Source organism: Homalodisca vitripennis, chromosome 2 (genome assembly GCF_021130785.1).
Source record: "Homalodisca vitripennis isolate AUS2020 chromosome 2, UT_GWSS_2.1, whole genome shotgun sequence".
Taxonomy (NCBI): Eukaryota; Metazoa; Arthropoda; class Insecta; order Hemiptera; family Cicadellidae; genus Homalodisca; species Homalodisca vitripennis.
The window spans coordinates 152,891,196-152,915,162 of NC_060208.1; the positions used below are offsets into that span (position 1 = coordinate 152,891,196).

A 23,967-nucleotide genomic window follows, 5' to 3' on the forward strand; every position below is an offset into this window, starting at 1 on the left:
GACTTTACAGGCAACCATAATTTTTTACAGACAATTTTTTTTACCAGCATTCCTCTTGCTCAAATGCTGTATTCTAAAAACACCTTCATGACAGGAACTGTCCGCAGGAACAGGAAAGGTTTGCCAAATGAAATAAAATTTCAGTTAAAACCTGGACAATCAGTCTAACTATAAAAAGGAGAATACTGTCATGTTAGCCTACCGCCACAACAAAAATCAAAAGCGACCAGCTCTTCTCATGTCTTCGAAACCAGATGTTAGAAACATAGAAATAACCAAAAGGAGACGAGGGAGAGAAACAACAGAAATGAAACCTGCAATAATACAGGATTACAATACTTCTAAGTCAAAACTGGAATTTAAAACTTTTATAATAACTACCTAATTATAGTTAATCCAAAATCAAGTTAAAATTTCTGTTCAAATGAAAGTTTTTCCCTAGACAAACCTGTTAAAGGGGTCTTACCCTGATGTTGTTGAGGTTCCAACAGATCTCCTTGATGTTGACGTCTCTCTGAAAGGTGACCCACCCACGGCGGAACCACCTTCGGTCTGGCTGTGGGTCTGCGATAGCCACTCGTAGGAAGCCTGGATATCTCTTACACATCTACACAACATTACCAGGTAAGATGGTGTTTCAAGTATTTTGGAGACAACAACAATAAATAACACCTTAGTTATACCTTGTCAAAACATTGCTTGCAGAGTTACATTTTTAATATATATTATCCTTGCTGTGGGCAGCCATCTTTAGTCAGTTTTGTAAAGTTGAAGATGGAGCTTACACTGAATTTTTTATTAAATTGTAACCACTGTATTGATTGTTGTAATTTTTCAATTCAGTGATTACAAATGTGAGTTTTATGATAGCTATTATTGTTAATAATACAAATAAAAAGTAATCCTTTAAGTTTCAATTAACAGGTGTGAAAGAACACATCTGGTTGAGGAAGATTGCACTGCAATAGAAAATTTCTAATTATGCGTTAAATATGTGTAATTTTATGTGTTCTTTCAAGTCAGTGACCTTAGAAGGTAATTTTTAAGGTAAGCCTGCTGATATTCCTATTAACAAGTAACAAGTAATTCTTTAAATATGTCAGGGTGGCCACTCAAAACTCCCATTAAAACTTCTGGTCGAAAATTTCCTATCCTCCAGTCCATTGTCAACACAAATATAAACAACTGCAATACTGTATATAACCCTTAAGTCGTGTGAAATGGTATTTCTTGGAAATGCTACGAAGTTGTGGTGGCATAGCAAATTTCGATACATGCAAGAAATTCGATGATGATTAATAGCTACCACCTATTTTAAACGCCTTTGTTTATATCTTTGTGTCTTCAATATATCAACATAATATAGTGTATACCTAATGATTTTTTTTTAATTTGGAAAATGCATGTATCCACTTTTGAAAATAAAGAGAACAAATAATAACTAACCACTGCTATCTTGAGGGTCGGAGGTATGCAACGCACAATCCTTCAGTATGAGACATTGAATTTGCCAGTACAACCAAAAAATAAACCAAAGAAACTTTCATATTAACTTTACTTTTAAAAGGTTCACACTTTAGGGAGAAAAGCATAATAATATCACACTATTTCAAAGAAGTTTATGCAATTACTACGAATAGATACATTAAACGTGGAAAAATGCACCAAAATAGACATAAAATATGTGAGTTACAACCAAAATATTATTTGTTAAACTACAGTAATTTGTTTATATAAACTTTTTCATACAGAAAGTACAACAATAACATATGATAAGCAATTGGTAATTTGCATAATAAAACAGCTGCCATCCGTGAGTAAGTTTATTTGGATTCGAGATTCTGCTTAGACACATTACTAATCATGATACTATGAAATCATGACATTTCAAGTGTATTTTAAGCACTTCTGTTGGTATAGTGTGAAATTCTATGCTGTCACTGACTTAACTCCTGGAGTCTGGATTCAAAGTCTGTCTGAAGAGATAAAAAGTCTGTTACAAAACATCTCAAAACAAACTCTTTGCATAGTTTTGACATCAGAGACACCTAGACTACAAACAATGTAATCTAGGTGTAATCTATTTTCATTATTTCATAATCAGGTGCACAATTGTATTATATTGAACATTTGTATTGAATCAACCCATGCCACCACAGCTAAGTGGTGTGTAGAAAACATTTGTTGGTATTGGAATCAAGTGAAAAGAATCATGGCATTGAGAATTGGAATCGATCCACCCCTAATAAAATTTCCATGGACATTGAAAAAATTGGCTCCTCACGTAACGCTTGGTTTGAACAGTTCTAAATGTACAACCCATCGTTACATCTGTAGGGAAGTCGTTCAAACAATTGATCGGAGAAATGGTGGGATTTCTAACCAATGCCGCTCTGACAACGAAAATTGACGTATGGGGATTTCTGCCAGCTGATCGTCTGCAGACTGGTGACAATATTAGTTCAGATGAGGTTTGGATGTGATCATGATATAAACCTTGGTTTTAACCTATGTAATCTAATGACCATTACACAAATTACCAATAGTTTTAACATGTTCTTGTGAATGTGGACTTTAGCTCCAATTCACCTTCCTCTTACTGCAGCATCTGGAATATGACGCTGTCACGGAATTGTTGCCTAGAATCTAGACTCATGTTCATCTGATCAGATCCGATAGCCGGTGACGAAGAAATTCAAAGTGAACTCTTTACACAGTTTTGACATCAGAGACACCTAGACTACAAACTATAGTGTAATGTAGGTGAAGAGAGAGGTATTCTCATTGTCTCATCAGGGTAAGGGGAAGGTGAATTGAACCTAACTGAACATGCACATTGAATTAACGTTTACAATCAAATGTAAGTAACATGTTTTTGTTGTACTTTGTGTTCGAAAAGACATAGATAAATAATCAAACTAACACTTTTTTTTTAATAATGCTTTGTTTTCATTACTAGGGACATTTTTTAATTAGATCCCTTAAAGGGATAATTTCCACTAAACACATTGGAAATGTAAATCAAAACAAGGTTGCAAGCCTTGGTGTGATTATGTATTGGTATTAGTTATGTACTATGCGTGTATTTAGTTTTATTCCCTTATAGAATAACTGTATTATTAGGCTTATCTGTAATGTGTCTAGTCATGATCATTATATCAACACCTTTTTTAGGTAAAAATGTCAACATTACCCTCAATATATGTTAAAAATAATTTATCTAGTTTTACTTAACTATTACTAAACTACTTTAATTCTACTTCTACTTTAGTTCTACTTAACTTTAATTAACTATTTCACTCTTAATAGAAGTAATATTGTTGTAATTGAATGTAACTTTATCAGCACCCCAGCCAGTTTTAAGTACTACGGTATCAAGTTTTATAATGTTCTGACCATAATAAATATCAAGGAATGAATAGGCAAATTTAAACAAATGTCTTTGAAATTATGTTATTGCAAGCATCTGCATATAGTTTAGATAAATTTATAGTTGTTTTAAAAGACGATGTATGTTAGGCTACTGCTTCTAAAGTGTATAAAAGTATTTGTTGTTGTTATATACAACATTTGTATTTCAACAAGAAACAATTTGTTTTGATTATTATACACTTTTGATAGACATTTCTCGTTGTTCTCTTTGAAATATTCTAATATTTATTCTATAGTAAATATATGAGCAATGTTATTAATGTAATAAACACTTTTTAAATAAGTTTATTACACGTAATATGTGAGTTTTAATTATTTTAATATATTTGTTTTGACACCCTTTACAGTAAACGATCATATATTTTAGACAAAGGGATGCACAATGGTCCAAATTTGCATCTGAAAACAAAGACCAATAACTTTTAATTTAAGGGGTGGATAAATAAAAAACTGGGGGTGGATGTATTTTTCTTAATTTGTTATGACTGAAAATTTTTCTCGCATTAAAAATAATGCATTACTACAATACATGATAAAATATAATATTTTAACCTCGCACTATTATAAAAATCACAAGTTCTGCCATTGCTATTTCTTATATTTCATTAAATATTTGATCAAATCACTTAAAAAATATTTGTAGTTTTAAAAAATATTTGAATTGATATAGCTTACTGCTTCAACTTCCTGTTTTGTGATGGTTGGTGCAAGATTGCGTAAGAATATGGATGCAGTTCGATGTAGAGGTCTCGGTTTCGGGGAATTGTCATCTTCCTTTTTCTGTAAATATTTATAATGATTATTAATAAAGTATGCTACTGGCTGTTTAATCATATTTAAGCATATTAAGTTAATAAAAGGTGGTAGTTACTACTATAGTAGAAACAATAATTCTCCATTAAATAAGTTCAATTTTCCCTAATAGTAAATACTTTCCAAAACATACAAATTTCATGTTGCTCTCCTGTTCAACATGAAAATTTTACAAATAACACTACCTGCAACACAAATCTTTGACATTAACGCAAGTAGTGGTTGAAACAGCAAAAGAAGGGCACCTGGCTTCCGGATAATGAATGAAGGAGGCAAAACGGCAAGAAATTAGCCAATGAAAGGAAAATAAGCAGAGGGAGTCAGTACCAGGTAAAATTGCAGCTCACTCTACTCCAATTGGAAAGAGAGAACGCTCGGGTGGTTCTTTGGTGGAAAAACCTCCTTCAGAGCAGATAGGTTGTCAAACTGCTCCTTCAACAGAGGAGAGAGTGGGGAGATTTTGATGGGACACCAAGTTGTTATGATCTCTGATAACTTTCCTGAAAGGTGCTTCTTGGAGGAAGAGGCATTGGAGCTGCGGGCGGATCCTTGACAAGGTTTTGTCAGCAGAGTGTGTGCCTACAGATTAAAGACCATGTCACACTGCTGTGGCGTTGTGTCCGTCCATCCATAGTATGAACGTCCGCGTATGCAGTGACAGTCTCGAATCCCGTCAAACTACCAGACACGAATCCGCGTCCGCGGCCAACGCCACGATTGGCGATTATTTTAAAAATCCATCAGCAGATGGACGGACGCGACGCCATGGCAGTGTGACATGGCCTTAAGAGGTGCTTTCCTGAGAGAGGAATGCCATGTTGTGTGGCAATGACGAGACTACGGAGTGGCTGCAGGGTCCGGCTCCGGGGCACTTAAGGGATAGGTATGGTTTTTGGGGACTTCATAAGATCTATTAAGGTCTTTCTCAGCTTCGACGATCCTGCGGCTGGGAAGTACTTTTCAGGCATCCTTAAGGCCATTGTTAATTCTGTTGGAATGTCCGAGGTGGCCTGGAAGGTTGTTGGAGACATCCACATCGGAGGTTCCAGGACAATGATAATACTAATAGACGAGCAGTATCCAGTGACTCTTAAAGTGAGGAACTAGAGGGTGTTGATCTGCAGAACAGTAAAGTAGCTTTAGCTGTGTTCTGTAGATGCTTTTTGGTAGAAGTCCTGATTGGTTGTTTTTAGGGATTTGTATAACTGCTGAAACCATAATCTTCTGGGATGTGCAACAGGCCCTTGAGGCTTAAATGCATGGCAATAGGCCGCCCCTTAGAAGAAAGTGGTGCAGCAATAAGACTGTACCAGACTTATTACAGAGTACAAAGCAGACTGTGTGTGTTTCTTCTATTAGAGCGTGCACTATCTATTATAGGAGAATCCTGTTATCTTTGACACATTTTAATTAAATTTAGATTAAATAGATAGATTCAGATTTGGTAATATTTTTAGATTAATTAAGTTAATTTATTTAAGTATTAATTCACACCTACAGATTAAAATCAATAGCTTACCTCTTCCATTTCTTCCATCTTCCCCTTATCTGTCTTTTCCGACTTGTCAGTTATTTCTTCCTCTTTCTTCTTTTCAACATCACATTCCCCTTCATCAACTGACATTTCATCATCTAGGACATCAATAACAAATATTAGTACTGCATTCGGAGTTGATTTAGGTCCTACACAACTAAGAAATATTTTTATAATGTTAAAAATATCAACAAAGGAAATATGTAAATTTATTTACTACAAAATAAAAAGAAGTTTACTCAAAATTAAATTCAAATAAATGTGGGGGAAATTCTTACATCAGTAATAAGTAAAGATCCGAGGTGGACTAAAAATTTTGGTACCATACAATTAAAAACTGTTCACTTAATTTAGGTTAAATTTCAGAAAATTTTGAAATAACGTTTATGAAAGTTTTTGGATATGGTATACCTACAATGACCAATTATGAGTGAGATCTTCAGTTACTGTCAAAATGCTCTTTATTTTTTGTAATAATTTAATTTAATTTTTGTCTGCATGATATATCAAGATCGAACTGACCTATAGACTTAAAATTTTGCATGAATTCAATGATGGTGCATGTCACTCACTCCAGATCAGTAATAATTTTGTATGCGATATAATCTACTTGGAAATTGGAGCCTGTCTACAGAACACCACAAAAAAAGTTTGTACTCAATGAGATGCACCGGGAATAAACACTTGAAACCACAATCATGGTTAATATTCCAATGCAAGTTCACAGTAGATTAATTGATTCCTAGATTTAAAATTTCAGGTCATTTTATAAATTTAGCTTACCAGCAATGTTTTTTTGTTCTTGTACTGGAGATTGTTCTTGCTTATCTTCGTCTTCCTCCTCTGTCCCTCCATTCAGGCTGACGGGCTCTGTATCGTCTGACACATACAATCAATATATGATCTGATATGATATATTGTACATGGATCTATATCAATATTTATGAGAAACATCTCTATAAACAATGAAATGAATTTATGTTTAAAGCAGCAGCAGGAGGATGTATCAAGACAAGACAAGACAAGACAATTCTTTATTTTCACATTCATCAAGAAGGAAATGGCGTCAAATACATATTATCTTAAAAATTTTTCCCAGGTTTGTTGTCATTAGCTGCCTAGGTCTTCACATTCTCTGCGAGTCGGCTCTCTAATTCAAGAATTCTTTTACTGAGTAAAAGGGTCTCTCTTGGAACCAGGAGTGCAGGCTTTTCTTCAACTTCCTTCCTTCCATTTTCTTCAGCTCATCAGGGAGATTATTGAAGAATTTTGCCCCAGCATAGGTTGGTTTTGTTTCAGAGAGAGTTAACTTGTGGATTGGCAAAGTAAAGTTATTGGCATGCCTAGTATTGTAAGAGTGAATGTCTTGGTGCTGTTGGACATTATGAGTTGTAGCTATCACAATACATTCTACAATATAAAGGCTGACTACTGTTGATAACCTCCACTCTTTGAATACCCCTCTACAGCTCTCTCTACATCCCAAGCCAGCCATGATTCTTAGAGCCTTTTTTTGAAGAATGAGGATTCGTTTGAGATTTCTTTCAGTTGAACCACCCCAAACCGCTAAGCCATATCTCATATGGCTTTCAAACAGAGCATGATAGGCTGTTATTGTGGCTTTTGTCGTGCTTATAGCTTTCGTCCTTTTTATGGCATAGATTGCTGAGCTAAGTTTAAGGCATAAGTTATTAATATGATTTAGCCATGAGAGTTTGTCATCAACAATGATTCCAAGATAATTAGTTGAGCTGACAGATTGAAGATTTGGTAGATCTGAAATGTCATCCTTCTTGTTCCCAAATGAAATTTGTTTCGTCTTTGATTCATTGAAAACCAGGTCATTGTTTCTACAATAGTCCATAGCAATGTTAACAGCAATGTATGAATTTATTTCTAGATTTTCCACTGAGCTATTGGCAGTTAATAGCATAGAATCGTCAGCATACATGACTAAATTACTGTATGAATGTAAAACGTTAGGAAAATCATTAGTAAATAATATAAAAAGTACAGGCCCCAACACAGATCCTTGCGGTACACCACGGTCCATTGACAGGACCTCAGATCTAGAAATTGTAGTAATTCTTTTTATGGTCTGAGTCACTTCTACAACCTGGCGTCTTCCTTCAAGGTATGCTGAGAACCATGAAAGTGCTGTTCCTTGGATTCCTAGATGAAAAAGTTTTCTTATAATCAAGTCATGGCTTAGACAATCAAATGCCTTACTCAAGTCAAGTTGCACTCCCACTACATTATTTCCAGCCTCGATATTGTCCACAATGTGCTCCAACAGATCTACTATTGCAGTCATGGTGGATCGTCCCTTAATAAAACCATGCTGTTCCTCTGTCAAAAGGTTGTTCAGTTGAAGATGCTTGAAAAGTCTAGAGAGTACAATTTTCTCAATAATTTTGGATTCAGTTGGAATTAAAGATATTGGCCTAAAATTTTCTATGTGGTGTTTACTGGATTTTTTGTGAAGAGGGATAACTTTGGAAATTTTCATACTTGAGGGGAAAGTACCATGCAGAAGAGACAGTTGTGTGATATGAAAAATCGGTACCGCTACTTCATTTTTACAAAATTTTAGAATTTTTGAGGATATTTCATTTAAGCCAAAAGAGGATTTTGTTTTTAGTGAGTCTATTACTTTACTTATTTCTTCAATTGATGTGGGTTCCATAGAGGTCAGTGGCATTCCAACAGGTGGGTTCTGAACAAATTGCATTGTTGGGTTGATGCACAGGTTCTGTTTGAGAGTTTCATCAGCAATAGTTGAGAAATAGTTGTTAAAATGGTTGGCTATATCTATAGGGTCGTCAATTTTGTCTCCGTTTTTAACTATGAAGTCAAATCCAGAAATTGTGTCCTTGTGCTGATGATTTCTCTCGCTGTTTATGATCTCCCAAACAGCCTTATTTTTGTTAGGGCAATATGAGCAGCACTAGCCTCTTGTCTTAAGGTCCTTAGTTTTAAGTCGTAAGCCTTCTTTAGCTGCGTAGAAGTTTGTTTATCCTCTTGGCTGCCAGAAAGACAATATCTCTCATTTGCTTTAAGAAAATCTTTCTTTAAGCGGAGAGCTTCTTCGTCATAGCATGGTCGAGCTTTTGGTTTTGCCACAACTCTGAATTTCTTGATTGGACAAGTGAGATCTAAAAAGTATGTTATTGTCTTCAAATATTGTCTGTAGGCCTCTTCCACACTATCTTGTTGAAGTACATTAGTCCAAGATTCCCCAGCCAAATATCGTTTGAGATTTGTTAAGTTCTCTGGACTTACATGTCGATGAGAGGAGGTAGTAGTTTTTTGATTCAACAGACAGAGGCAGATAACAAAGTTGTCCGAAATGGTCACTTATACCAGTATGGAGAATTTTCACTTGAGATTCATCAATTTCAGCATTTGTGCAGATAGCATCTATGGAGGACTGATGACCTTGAAATACTCTGGTCGCCGAAAGTTGGAGTCGTGTCATGTTATGGGACAAAAGAAATTCATCAAACATAATAGTTTCCCTAGTAGGTCTTAAAATATCAATATTTATATCCCCAATCAAAATAATTCTGCTGTGAGTCGGAATGTTATCCAGAACTTTATGAAGGACCTCGATAGCTTCTGCTGTGATGTCAATCAGATTATTAGGAGGCCGATATACACCTATCATATAAAGTTGTTCTTTTCCAGAAAGTTTGATAGAGGCAACTGTTACTTCACAGACTAGGGGTATACTGAGATGTTCCATTTCCAAACTTGTAGTTTCATTCTCTATTTTGTTACTTTTGTAAATTGCTACCCCTCCTTTAATGTTATGCACTCTTCCAAATGCGGAGACCAGAGTATAACCATTTAATTGCGTATTTATGATGTTATTTGCATGTTGTCCGTGTTCTGTGACAACTACCAAATCTGGCTTGAGAGAGGATAATAAATGGTTTAATCTCTCCACCTTGTTACTGATGCGGTCGACATTTTGATGGAAAATCGACAATACGTTTTCTCCATCCAAACCAGGCCTTTGAGTGTTAATTGTTATTCTTTGGCCTTTTTCAGGTGGCTGTCCTCTAAAAAAGGACCTGTTGAGGAGGTTGCCATCTGTGTGCAAGGTTCATCTGAAGGGTTAGGTTCAGAGTGCTCTGGCAGTAATTCTAATTCAATAGCACTACTTTTATAGCTCTCATTGATTTTTTTGTAGAATTCTATGTGCTTTACGAAGAATTCTTCTAGAGCTTCATTGTGACTGCGGACTTTTGCAGTTATTGGCGGTTTCTTTGCCAGCACTTTTATTTTTGGATTCACACCCCCTTGCCTGTTCTTATTAGCTGTAAATCTTGCTACCTGTAAGGAAACACTGAAAACGTTGTTTCTTTTATTGTTAGTAGAAGGTTTTTTCAACTCGCTCAGTTTTTGACGGCAGGTTTGTCTGGCTCCTGGGGTTAATGTTGGGTAGTCTTTGGTCATCGTGCTTCTGTTCAGTTTTTGACGGCAGGTTTGTCTGGCTCCTGGGGTTGATGTTGGATAGGCGTTAGTCAATGTACTTTCGTTCAGTTTTTGTCTGCAGGTTTGTCTGGCTCCTGGGGTTGATGTTGGATAGGCGTTAGTCATTGTACTTTCGTTCAGTTTTTGTCTGCAGGTTTGTCTGGCTCCTGGGGTCGAAGTCAGTGATTCATTTGTCCCGGGGTTAGTCAGGTCATAATTTAAATTTTGAGTGCAGATAGGTTTACTCTCCACAGGTAAATGATCCAAATTGCTGAGCTGTTTTGTTTGATTAGTAGACAACTGTTGAAGCTGTGAAGACAATGCTATCATCATATTTTCCATATTTTCTTGTTTTTTATTTATGTTTAGGATTTGGAGCAGCAGATATGGAGAGGCTGTTGCAGATGAGGGATCATTCTCGATGCCTTGGGTCTGAGAAGCGGTACTGATGGTTGATTTGGACATATTGATGTTGATTTGATTTTCAAATTTAACTTGCAGGGTTTTTATTATTTTGTCTTTCTCATTCATCTTACAAATGTAATCATCAATTATTTGCCCCATTTTACACTCATGCTCATCAAAGGTATCTTGGCTTTTCCGTCGCAGTTGGGTTTCTCTATCAAGTGAAGTTTGCATATCGTCTAGACAGCGTTGTATGTAGTGCTTCTAGTCTCTCTGTGTATCTTTCTTTTTCATTATTAAGTTCTTCAATCTGTTCTTCACAGCTAGCAAGTTCAGCTTTGAGTCTGATGTTTTGTTCTTTCAAGGTATTATTCTCGTTGAGTAGTACAGAGCCTATTTTTGCAGCCATTTCAAGCTTTCCCTCTTCACTGGCTGTGTTTTCAAAAAAGTTGTTCTCAATTAGGCTATGTTCAAGTTCTTTAATAGAAATGTTTGGAGAATCAGAACCATTGTTCATGTTTGTGTTACAGGGGAAGCTTATATTTGAATCAGCTGTCACTTGAGAAAGTAGGTTTGAAGAGTCTGTATTACATTTGTTGCATTTCCAGTCATTTATTTTATTGAAGGACATTTTTTTAAGAGTTTTTTCACTGATATTCTGACAGCCAGCATGGTACCACAATTCACATGTACCAGTGCACTTTAATCCTGAGTATTTTACTCCTATTGAGCATATACCACAGGGATATTTTGATGGCATTCTTAAGAGTATCAGTAATTACAAAAAGGTCAGGTATAAGGAATTGCACTGTAAAATTTAGATTGATTTAAGGTAGTCAATAACCATGTCAAAAATGTAAGATACTGTAGACCAGTGTATTACTAGACACGGTACTCAGTGGCAACTACTCAATTCATCACCACTGAGACACCTTGTCAAGTAATTGGCAGACTTCTAGTGGTCAGAATTAGTGAGAAGTTGAAAATAAATGTGTTTGATTTATGGGTAATCAATTCCTTGTCAGCCAGATAGAAGCAGTACAGTGTTAGTTGTATTGCAGTCAGCTAAAAGGTGTTGTAGTAGCATAAGCACTGCTGACGCGGTATCTGGGTCAGCGGCCTTGTCACATATGGTGTAGCACTGCTGATGCGGTATCTGGGTCAGCGGCCTTGTCACATATGGTGTAGCGCCTGTGAGGTTGTCTTGATAGTGGTAAAATAATCGTGTTTAGTCGCTTATGTGTTTGACGTCACTTAATTAAACTACACTATTTGTAATTTATGCAGAGATTTGTGCTTTAGCTACTCTCAGAGTGGTATATTCTTGAAGTTGGATATGAGTTTCATGTGAAATTGCTGCCTCTTAATGTAGGTCAGCTCTGTGGTATTAGTTTTTCAATGTATTCTTGCTTTATCTTTTATATTTGTATTATATTATAGTTGTAACACTTACAGTTGCTGTTGAAGTTGTGGTGGTGAGTATTTAGTAAGCAATTTGTTGGGTTTACCTACTAATAACTGCACTAATATGAGGAGCACTTTCACAGTGAATGTTAAGTGTCAGCCATTTTGTTTTGTTTTTATCTCAAAAATTGTAAAAAAAATTATTGCAGCAGTGTTGCCAACTCTCAATTATTAATAACTAAAGTTGACGCTGTATTTTTTAAATCTTGTTTCTCACCCTACAATTTTTTATACTGCTTATTTGACTGAAAAAAATCATTAAATGTTTTGTTTTTACGAAGAACATTCATTTAATAAACAGATAATGCATTTTCTATCTTATTTTTCGTATGTGTTCGTATAGTTTAAAAGATGCACCACATCGTCCAACAGTATTATACAGAGACATTTCAAAGAAGAAAACATCAGTGCATTTAAGAGCTCTACTGGAAAATGAAGACTGGAATGGAGTGTACAATGCCTCAAATACTGATGATGCGTACAACAGCTTCTCGGCAACGCTTACAATGGCTTTGGATGCTACTTGTCCGCTGGTAAGAATTAAGCTCAAGAAAACCTCAAAACACAAGACATTTTCAGATAAAGGAACCATTAATCTCAAGACGGAATACCTTAATTGTCCCAGTAAACATAAGCTCACAGGTAATGACCAAGATAAGACAGCAGCAGCTAAAGCTAAGAAAAATTATGACCTCCTAAGGCAACAAGCATCTGCAGAGTATGTAAATAAATCAGAAAACAAATCTAAAGCTTTATGGCAGATAATAAATTCCCAAAGAAGTGATGATAATCAGAAGAAACCGGAACTGAAACTAGAAATTAATGGTAAAGAAACAAGCAACCCAAACATAATTGCAGAACATTTCAATAAATTCTTTATCAACATAGCAGACAATACACTTGACATTGATAGACAGCATGGCAATAATAAAAATAAATTCAAGCACCTCCTGTAAACTGCCACCTCACACACCTGCTGGATACAAATACAGAAGAAATTCAAAGCATAATCAAGAGCTTCAAACCCAAAACATCAGCAGGAGTAGATGGCATATCATCCAAGCTATTAAATCAATGCAGTAATATACTTACACCACCTCTGGCTTTTATAACCAATATGTCCTTAACCCTTTGAACCCCAGGCGACGAAATATCGTCGCCGAGAAGATATGCGAAGATCCCCGCGGCGACGATGTATCGTCGCCAATGAAGTTGCGAGAATCCCCGGGCGACGTAATATCGTCGCCATGGTATATGCGTTTAATACATATTTATTTGAAGTCGTAAAATACTTATTTTATGAGTATTAATACATATTTATATGTATTTTATTAAAATACTAATTTTTTTATTTATTTTTTTACTAATTTATTTTTTTAGGTAATATCAGTGATTTTTGTGTTGTACGCTTAGAGGTTTTTACAAGTCACATACTTTTATTAAAAAATTCAAAAAAAGTTTATTTTTAGAGATATCAATATAATTTTTTTTGTACATACACAAAACTAAATTTAGAAAAATAAAATGTGGGTGCCCATGATAAAAATATTTCTTATTTTTTAATTAAAAAATCTTAAAATCAATTTTTTTGCCTAAAAATTTATATACATATATTTTAAAATTATTTTAATGCTGTTAAACATTTTTTTATACTTCAGACTAATCTTTTTCTGTGTATACAATTTCATTCTGGACATTTTGGTGTGTAATACAAGAAAATAGCATAAAAAATAGCAAAAGTATTAATTTTTTACAAACAGTATGCAAAACAGCTGTTTCTGCTCCGGGGATTCTCGGTAGTTCTTAGGTCAAATGATTTTGGTACGTTTTTTCCACCATCAATATTTTGGTCTGGGGTTCAAAGGGTTAACATCAGGGGTATTCCCATCAGCCTTAAAATTAGCCAAGGTGTACCCTAAGTTAAAAAATGGAAGTCCAACGCAAGCAAGTAACTTCAGGCCTATCTCGCTACTTTCAACTTTTTCAAAAGCGATTGAACGGGTTGTGCTAAAAAGACTGATGGAGTACTGTGAACAACATAAGCTACTAACAGCAAGTCAACATGGTTTCTTAAAAGGGCGATCTACTATTACTGCAATCATTGAGCTAGCAGAGTTTATAATTGACCATCTGGAGACAGGAAAGCTAGTTACAGGCATTATGCTCGATTTCAGTTAGGCGTTTGATTGCCTTGGCCATACTCTCATTTTAAAGAAACTTGAAAATCTGGGCATTAGAGGTACTGCCCTTAACTGGCTCAAGAGCCACCTGGAACAACGCAGCCAACTGGTCGAAGTTAGACACACGGAAAGAGGACAGATCCATACTGTAAGATCAAAACCACTCCCTATAAATAGAGGTGTACCACAAGGATCTGTCCTTGGCCCTGTATTGTTTATCCTTTTTACAAACGACATGCCTCAATATTTGGACAGTCTCTGTCATACGCTCATGTATGCAGATGATACAACCCTTCTCTCTTCAGAAAACTCTACTGAACAGCTGGCGGTACGCTCATACACCTCATTGAACATGGCATACCAGTACTGCCACTACAACGACTTGGTAGTTAATATGTCTAAGACTAACCAGCTAGCATTTGGTAGAAAGCGAAACCAGGTACCAGCCCTACCAGATGTTGATGTAAAGCCACACACCAAATTTCTGGGAGTGATAATCGATGAAAAAATGTCATGGACACAACATATTGACAAGCTATGTAAGAAATTAAATACCAGTCTTTATATTTTGAAGCGAATAAAAACAATCAGTAACACCCCAACAGCAAAGACTACTTACTTTGCAATATTTGAAACTCATATTCGATACGGGATAGCCGCCTGGGGAGGAACAACTCAAGAGAACCTACAATGACTACTGTGACTTCAGAAAAAAGCTATAAGGATTCTTAACTGACTGGGCCCCAGAGACACCTGTAAAGAAGCCTTTAAGAACCTAAAAATCATGACAGTGATTGCCCTCTATATTCGGGAGGTTATACTGTATGTTGATGGGAAGAACCTACCTCGAGCTGCTGACCACCACGACTACTACACCCGACATCCTGCAAACTACCCACTTATCTTACACTGTATGAAAGAAAACCGTCATATGCTGACAAGAAGCTGTACAACATATTACCACAAGAACTAAAAGCTCTTAAAGGAATGAAGCTGAAGGCATCGCTGAATGACTGGCTGACATCAAGACCCTTCTACACCCTAGATGAATATGTGCACTGGAAAGACATTCAAGAGTGACATTATTTTTGTATACAATTTGAATTGTATCCACTGTAAACTGACGCTATACATTTCTCTAAGAAATTTTGTAATAAAGAGTTTCTGATTTCTGTGTTCATTTAATATTTCATTTATTAATAATATTGTGTTCACTAATATTTTAAACTTTGTGTTTGTTATTATTTTACATTATTCTATTAAGAATTACATTTTCTATAAGTTTTGGTTAAAAGATTTGCGTGTTTATTACTTATTTAATGAAGTTAATGTACTTCTAATCCAAACAAAGTATGTTTTCTGTGATAGAATTTTGCATATTTTGATATTCAAAATGATATATTTAAATTTTAAATCTTACGCTAGCCGTAGCTTACTAACAAAGCGTTTCCGGACGTATGTTTATATGAACTTTTTTCATTATTTTGATAAAAAGAAACTACCGGAGAAGTTTGTCAGGTTATTCATGGGACACCCTGTACATAAAAAGTAGAGTGCCACAAATGCTGCAGTATGGTACGTGTTGTATACCTAGCTTAATTGTGAAAGTTTTTTTGTTATTATCTACAATGTGAACAATTTAGGGTAAGGGTTTTTTATGAAATAAGCAGGCAGAAATTGCCTGGAATTAATTTAAATGTCCTGAGTTTGTAAGGGAATATTTTATCGTCTTTGGTATTTTGGACATATTATGGTAAATTTCCCCAGAAAGACATGATTGGTTGTAGTATGGGTTTGTGGGACTGCTGAGGTTGTAAACTGTTAGGTTTCATGTTAGACTTATGATGTTCGCAAAAGACCCTTGAGGCATCAGTTCCAGGCAGTAGACAGCCACTTACAAGAAGTTTCCCATTATTTTGGACAGTTTAAGCTTATATACTATATTTATAAAAATAGGCTTGTAAAAGCGGCAAACAGCAATGATGAGATAGTTAAAGTGGCGATCTCAGTAGCAGTGGACTGAAAACTTATACAGCCGGCGATAAGTGTATTCCATATAGAGGGGTTGAATAGGTGGAGTTATTATCACTTTGTACAGATAAATGAGATTGACTGAGGTTATGTGCTCAAAGTTGTTGGTCATCAAGCGGGTGATAAACAAGCTGGCTCTTGACAATGAATCTGATTTTGAAAACAAGACAATGTTGTCAGAGCATTTGAATGATTTTATAATAGATAAATTTAATCCCCTTGGTATACCTAACACCCTTAAAAGATTTTGAGAAACTCACCGATTGAAGACATATTCTTTTCATCAGCACTTTCTTTAGGTGTAGTCAATGAAGATTCAGGAGAATCTTGTGACTTTATGACAGTAACTTTTTCATCTTCCTCTTTGTTACCATCCTCAGTCTTCTTTATTACACTTTCTCCTTCCTCTGTGACTTCTCCATCTGCTGCCTCCTTTTCCTTCTCATCGTCATCTACTGGTTCTCTGTGGACAGGCAGAAAATAGTGAAAAATAATCAATATGTAAACGTATCATAGAACACTTTGCTTCTTAAAGAATATCCTTGAAATTTTCTCTTAAAGTGATAGTGCAGATATTGTGCAAAAATTTCCTGTGAGTATTGCTATTGCCAAATTACTATCAACAACAAAAATCCATTATTGTTAAAAATTAGTAGAAGAAGTGAAATGCACTTATCATGAAGAGCCGAACTCACTTTTTAATGATCGGTTTGGTATCATCATCACTTGTAGGCTGGGCTGGTGTGGGAGCAGGCACTGTAACAAAGTTTTATATACTTAAAAATGCGAATCATAATATATTTTCCATTACTAACATTCAAAACTGCTAATTAGTTATAGTTTTTAATAAATATTTACTGCACCTACTGTTGTAAACTAGTAGTGACAACAATTTGTTTTGTGAGTGCATGACTTCACAGTTAACTTTAAAAAGATTTCAGGTATTGAATTGTGTAGTTATTGAATCTGAAAAAGTAATATAATTAATTAAGATAGATAGAATGATTAATTCAAAAGTTGTTTATTGGCTAAACAACATTCCTCTCCAAATTAATGAACCACTAATTTGAAATATTTTGTTATTTTCTACTACAAATAATTTGTTTTGAGTTATTAATAGATATAACTATTTTCAATTCCATACCCAATATTTGCACTTTTTTCTCATGGGTCACACTGGAATATGTCAACTTTAACTTTTTTAACTATTACTGGTATTTATAAGGTAATAAAGGTAAGGTAAGAACATATAAGGTAGTCTGAAGTAATGTAGAATGCAGTTTCAAGCTGAAGCTTAAATTCATCCACACCAAAAAAGGAAACAATTATCTATTATAAAAATAAAAACAAATTTTGCACTTAACTATTGATTTTTGTTTCCTTTACATCTTTAGTCTGATTAAATATATTGTGTACAATTAAAGTAAAATATGTCATTAGCTTCTTGATTTAAAAATTTGTATTGTTACTTATTAATTAAAAGTTTTGAAAGAGAAGGTGACCACAGGATTTTGTTTTAAAACTAAACACAACTGTGGCACAAAAATAAAGAATTAAAGATCACCACTTCTCATGCATGCAGGTTATCTTTTCATCTAAAAAGCAAGTATTAATTTTATAATACAATTGATATGGGTAAATAATTTACTCATATAAATTTTACATTAAAATACATAAAATAATAATGTATTTTTTATTAATTTTTCACTATTTTCTGCCTGTCTACAGAGAACCAGTAGATGACGATGAGAAGGAAAAGGAGGTATATTTTACATATCAAAATACATTAAAATAATTCAAATGTTATTCTTCTTAGCTGTTGTGTACTTAAAGATACAGAATTAGTATTACATATACCACATACAGCGACCAGAAATATTTATATAGAAATGGCCTTTTCATTTGTAGTGCTCCTTGTGCAATACTTGAAGACAATTAGTTGTAATCTCTTTCCAACAGCACACTCATATTGAAGAGATGTTAAATGACTCACCAGGTACCTCGTCGAGAATCTCAAGGTCAAGGTCGGTGCCACCTTCCAGTCTTATCACCGCTGCGTCCAGTAATTTGATCAGTTGTTCTGACTGTTCTGCATCCACGGTTACCTTGTCCAACCGTCCATTATCTAGGAATTCCATGAACACTTCCACTCGTCTCTGTGGAGGTAAGAGGCTATTATAGTTAACTATTTATAAAATCTAAATATGTAACATTGGGGCTTTGTCTGTTGTGATAAGTTATGTAATTCATATATTATCACATAACTTTAACTTTGATGACTACCTTGCAAGTGCCCATTATCTAGGAATTCCATGAACACTTCCACTCGTCTCTGTGGAGGTAAGAGGCTATTATAGTTAACTATTTATAAAATCTAAATATGTAACATTGGGGCTTTGTCTGTTGTGATAAGTTATGTAATTCATATATTATCACATAACTTTAACTTTGATGACTACCTTGCAAAATTTTACTAGAAGAGGACACCATTTTTGGAAAACCCTGTTTATCACTCGCAATACAGGTTAATGAAGGCATGTTACATTTGGGTACAAAGATTTGGATCAAGATTCATAATATTGATATTTTAACCTATATTGCAAAAGCACTGACGTCTCACATAATAATAACAATTAACGATTCCCGGGCATTTGATATGGTTGGGAGTTCAGGTTCACATTGCAGTTTGTTGCTGTACAGTACATTAGACATCCGAATAAGTTTCATTATCTTGACTCTGTTATGTACAATTAAAGATGTGTGACGTGACAGTTCAAAGCATTACCAAGTTTCTGGGTACAACTACACCCGTGTTTGATATCACATCTCTTACGGTTTGATTGTGGAGTTCACTTACTGATATTTTCTGAGCTTATTTTGCAGTGCGTCTCCACGAACTGAGTAGTGGTAGGGAGAGATCTACTGCTAAGTTGACACGAGAGTACCATGCTCAAGAAGCGTTGCCATATTACCTTTACTGACCCACTACAGTCAGTATACTCAAACAGACTCCTCAACCATGTTGATGACTTTCATGACAAAATTGAATATAATAAAAATACGTCATTTCAATAACACAAAAGTAAATGCCACTGTCATCAAGAATGCAAATATAAGTAAATAATGTAATAAGAAGTATGAATGGCAAAGAGTACCAGGAAAACCAGCGATAAGCATACTTTTCCCTGTCACAGGTTAAAGAGGTTTACAAAGAAGCCATCATATGTAATAATTAAATTCTTCTATCAACTCCCTAGTAATTAAAAAAAAACAATTTTAAGAAATTTAAAACCTAATAAAAAACGATTACCTAGTGGATAGATCTTTACATTCAATTGAAGAATTTTCTAGCAGAGTGATAACTTTTTTAATTTTTGTTACATAAAAATAAAACATTGTTTTAATGTACATTTTCCTTTTGAAAAAACAACAAATATTTGAAGTGGCTAAAGTAAACAATCAATGTAACATATAACGATATCAAATGTCCAAAATCCTATTACCATTTCAAATCATACACTGTCCATAAAAAAACTTTAAACAAGAAATAAAAGGTTGGAAGCTCAAAATAATTTATTTAAAAAAATTGTATTACTGAGGAATTTGAGTTATAGCAGTTTATCATATTCATTGCAATGGTATAGTAAGTTTAACACTAGGAATAACAAATAACAGCACCAAATAACAGAGCAATGTAGAATTATTCAAATAAATAACAAAACAGAGAATCATTCATACACTGAAAACATTTTTGAGTTTTTTAAATTTAGGCATTGTATATAATTGTCATTAACATGTCAAATGATCCGAATATATTCTTAGAATTTTTTAAAATTCTAAGAATATATTTTACGCCTTAAATTTAATTAAAAAGATAAGTATTTAAATTACTGTTATGTACTATTTTATAGCAGTAGATATTACCTTAAGAGCATCACTTTGTTCTTCTTTCCTTTTGATTGATTCTTCAGGATGATATTTCAATTTAAACCTTCAACAAAAACAATAAAATATGAACAAATGTATTTGCAGCAGTGCCAACTTCCACACAAAATGACCTACTGTAAACCAAGCAGTACATTTTAAACCGACCTGAGGTAACAAGTTAATGGCCAAATAAAACCATGTATTTCTTTGTAAACCATTAATGTTTAAATATAAATTTGTAATTTAAATAAATAATTTTGAGAGAAGTAAAAATATGTAAGCAACAGAAAAACACTTTTTATGACTTATAAAAAGCTTTCTTTGTACAGACGTAATGAAAAATCCTTATCAAAAACTTAGTAACAAAAAATACCTCTCTTCTTGAAGGAATTTTCATTAACAAAAATTGTATTTGTATAAAACAAATGCACCACCATTATTGTTAGGTTGAAGATCAGGGTCTTAGTGAATCCTATCTTAACCTTTAGACGTTTCACAAAAGTGTATCTTAATTAGTTAAGAGATAGTTGTTTTAAATATCCCGACAAAAAATATACGTGCTAGTAAAAACTACTGGCTTCAGTGTGGAAGAAGGCATCAACTTCAAAAATAATTTGAATCATCCTGCAACAATTTATTATTATCTTCAAATTCTATTTACTCATAATTTTAACTAAAATACAAATTTCAGTCTTACTTTTTAATTTAAAACTTTACGTTGTCTGATGAATATAATAAACTACACTTCAAGAATAACTCCATTGTAAAGAACACAATACTACACCTTCAAATGAAGGAGAAATATTCTCTTGAGTATTCTCTAAATTCACAATAGATGCAATTGAAAGTGAAATCTGGTAATAATCGACAAGAAGAATCAATTAGTTAAGTTTCCTGATTGTAAAAAATGGAAAGAACACAAACAAACTTTCAAAAAATATCATTAATTGTATTACTGCTGGAATAATATTGTTAATGATCTCAGAGGCGCAGGCATATTGATATTGTCAAGAATTGGAACAAATATACCCAGATTATAAAAAGACCACACTTAGAATAAGAAAATATATTGAATATTGGCTATGAAAGAATTAAAAATAAGGGGAGTTTCACCTGTAAGGACACAATGACAAAAGTTTCATAAGAACATTGACTGTGAGAAGGAATTGACTGTGGGGTGAAACTCAACCTCCCATATATGATTGAGCATTGATTGTGAGTGACATGCGGGTCCCCGAAGACTTGAGAGTTATGGCTATGTTATTAAGTGAAATTCACTTATAACAATCATTTTACAGACAAATACTAGTTTCAAGATGGTATAATTTATGTTGAATACAGAAATTAGGAATATTAATACTGAAAAGAGACAACTAACCAGAATAAAATTTAACTTCAAAACATAACTGTTAACATGAACCTATTTTCAAACTTTGAATACAAATGACGATTAAACTAGAAATTGGAAAAAATTCCTTGAAAGGATATAAACTACCAAATAGGAGTTGAAGTCAATCATACAAAGAAAATGAAAATACCTGGAATTATGAATTGTTCTAGAAGTTAGTAATGAACCACAATTATATATTTTTAGTGACTACATATAACCAACAGGAAAGTCACAGAATTTTTATTTAAGTACTACAATAATTTAAACAATTCATCCAATATTCCAATATAAATATTTTCTACATTAACAGCAAATTGGGAGATTATTGTTTGATCTTACATCAGCCTTAAACTAAAAATTGAAAAATATATCCACATATGTTCTACATCTAATAATGTTAGTGTCACCAGTACCAAATTATGAGTAAATAGAAAATCGAAGCGGCACAGTATTAACAATCCAAGAACGTATTTACTCTACATCTCACCTGATGTACATGCTTGAAGCGCTGATGTGAAGCGCGAAATAAATAAATACGCAACGCGGGTAAAAATAAACGGAACTAAGGATAGTTGCATTGCGCGCAACCCCCTTTACATACATATAAAGTCCTCTTCATGTCACACAAAATATAAACACATGAAATAAATCACACCAGTATAAATATCATGATAGTAGTGTTGCCCTGGATTCCAGGTAGGCTGTAATAAACATATTGGGTTAGCAAAAGGTAGAGCTACACTTTTCTCTCCTGCTGTTAATTAGTAATCACTGATTCCATGTTTTCTGTTCAAACTCACTGTAAGAATACAGGAAATGTACCTTATATTACTAAAATTTCTTCCATGTGTGGCAACATCTAACCCTTTTAAAATGTCTGTAATAGTTTCCAGATATATTTTCAATATTAAAAAACACTGCCTAAATTTAACATATTTCTTTGAAAAAATACTACACGCTCAAGAATATTATATTACTGAGCATTTACTAATTACCCTACTAGTATAGAAATATATAATTCCTATTTACTAAAGTACGCAAAACGTGTTCAAAACAAACAATTTCCCTGTTAATAGATTGATATTCCACCAGACGACAGCTGACATTTTTCAACTCTAAATAAACATATACCTGAAGCTAACAATGGCAATAACTCGCAACTTAATGCAACACCTGCTCCAGAACTTAGATGCAAATTATTTTCAGAAAAATCAATATCACAATGCAAAATAGGATGGGATTTTTTCATTCTGGAGGATAAAATTAAGGGAAATAATATACAATGTTTTTTGCAAAACATCAAGTTCCTTCTCCAGTGAATTGACAGTTCTTATAACGGTCCTTTTTTTAACTGTAAAAAATTAAACAAAATAAACATTTATTGAATTGTATAAACAAAGTGACTTTGTAAATGCTATTAAAATAAAACTTATAAGGTCTAATTGTAAATATTTTACTATGAACTACAGTAAATTTCAATGAATATGAAATAAACATCAAGATTTCATTACTTTTTAACAAAAATTAAGATAACTTTCTTACATGTTTTTAATCCTCTATACTGAAAAACGAAGCTCTCAGCTCTATTGATTTCATTTCTTGGAATGATTTTCTTAGCCCCTTTTTAAACAAATATAATTTTCATAAATGCTCAATTAATATATACTCACCACTCCTCTTCCTTATGAGCCACAAAGAATTCATTCAACTGTTGCCGCCTGAACTCGAGTTTGTATTCATTATATTTACGAATAGCTTCCTCATCAGAGATATTGTCATCTTGTGATTGTAAAAATGCTTTCAGTGACAGCATTGGTGGCTGTGTTTCAACTTGTTCTGTTCTGTAAATACAAATTATATTATTAGAAAGAAAATGTAATTTACCTCTATTTTTAGGTTTATGGTACATCAAAGTTATTTGTTTTCATTGTGTCAAAATATTGCTCATACAATTAATTATTTAATTATTTCAGCTTCACTGTGAATAGCCATCTTCAGTCAACAGATGTTAATTGGAATAACTATTTTAAGTTTCATATCTTCAGTGTGTGACAGTGCCAGATTTAAGAGCAAACTCAAAAGTGGAAGATGAAATGCAGCTAAACTCAAGATTAAAAAATGATTTTTATAATGTAAGGTATTACACTTATTTTTATGTTAGAATACTTTTCCAAAATATATCTTCCCCGCTATAAAACTGTTTTGAGTTTTTATACTAGAAGTAGGTAAACTTCAAAATTAAAACATTATTTATATATAGTATGTTCACTCCTCAATAACATATACAATATTTTACTAATTTACTTTTCTAA

General features: G+C 33.7%; 1 protein-coding gene across 3 annotated transcripts in view; it reads right to left on the minus strand.

Moving 5' to 3' along the window:
- Positions 1-23,967, minus strand: part of LOC124354927 (serrate RNA effector molecule homolog) — a 60,608-nt gene that overhangs the window by 23,605 nt on the left and 13,036 nt on the right. For 2 of the 3 annotated variants that reach the window (XM_046805737.1, XM_046805736.1), the window contains exons 5-13: positions 23,326-23,496; positions 20,263-20,329; positions 18,332-18,494; positions 17,034-17,094; positions 16,599-16,801; positions 6,563-6,658; positions 5,765-5,877; positions 4,108-4,212; positions 467-607 (exon numbers count right to left, since the gene is read on the minus strand). In XM_046805737.1, the coding sequence (XP_046661693.1) occupies positions 467-607; positions 4,108-4,212; positions 5,765-5,877; positions 6,563-6,658; positions 16,599-16,801; positions 17,034-17,094; positions 18,332-18,494; positions 20,263-20,329; positions 23,326-23,496 (1,120 nt within the window). Of the gene's footprint in view, positions 1-466; positions 608-4,107; positions 4,213-5,764; positions 5,878-6,562; positions 6,659-16,598; positions 16,802-17,033; positions 17,095-18,331; positions 18,495-20,262; positions 20,330-22,142; positions 22,300-23,325; positions 23,497-23,967 lie in introns of those variants that run through there. The other variant, XM_046805738.1, reaches the window with a different exon arrangement.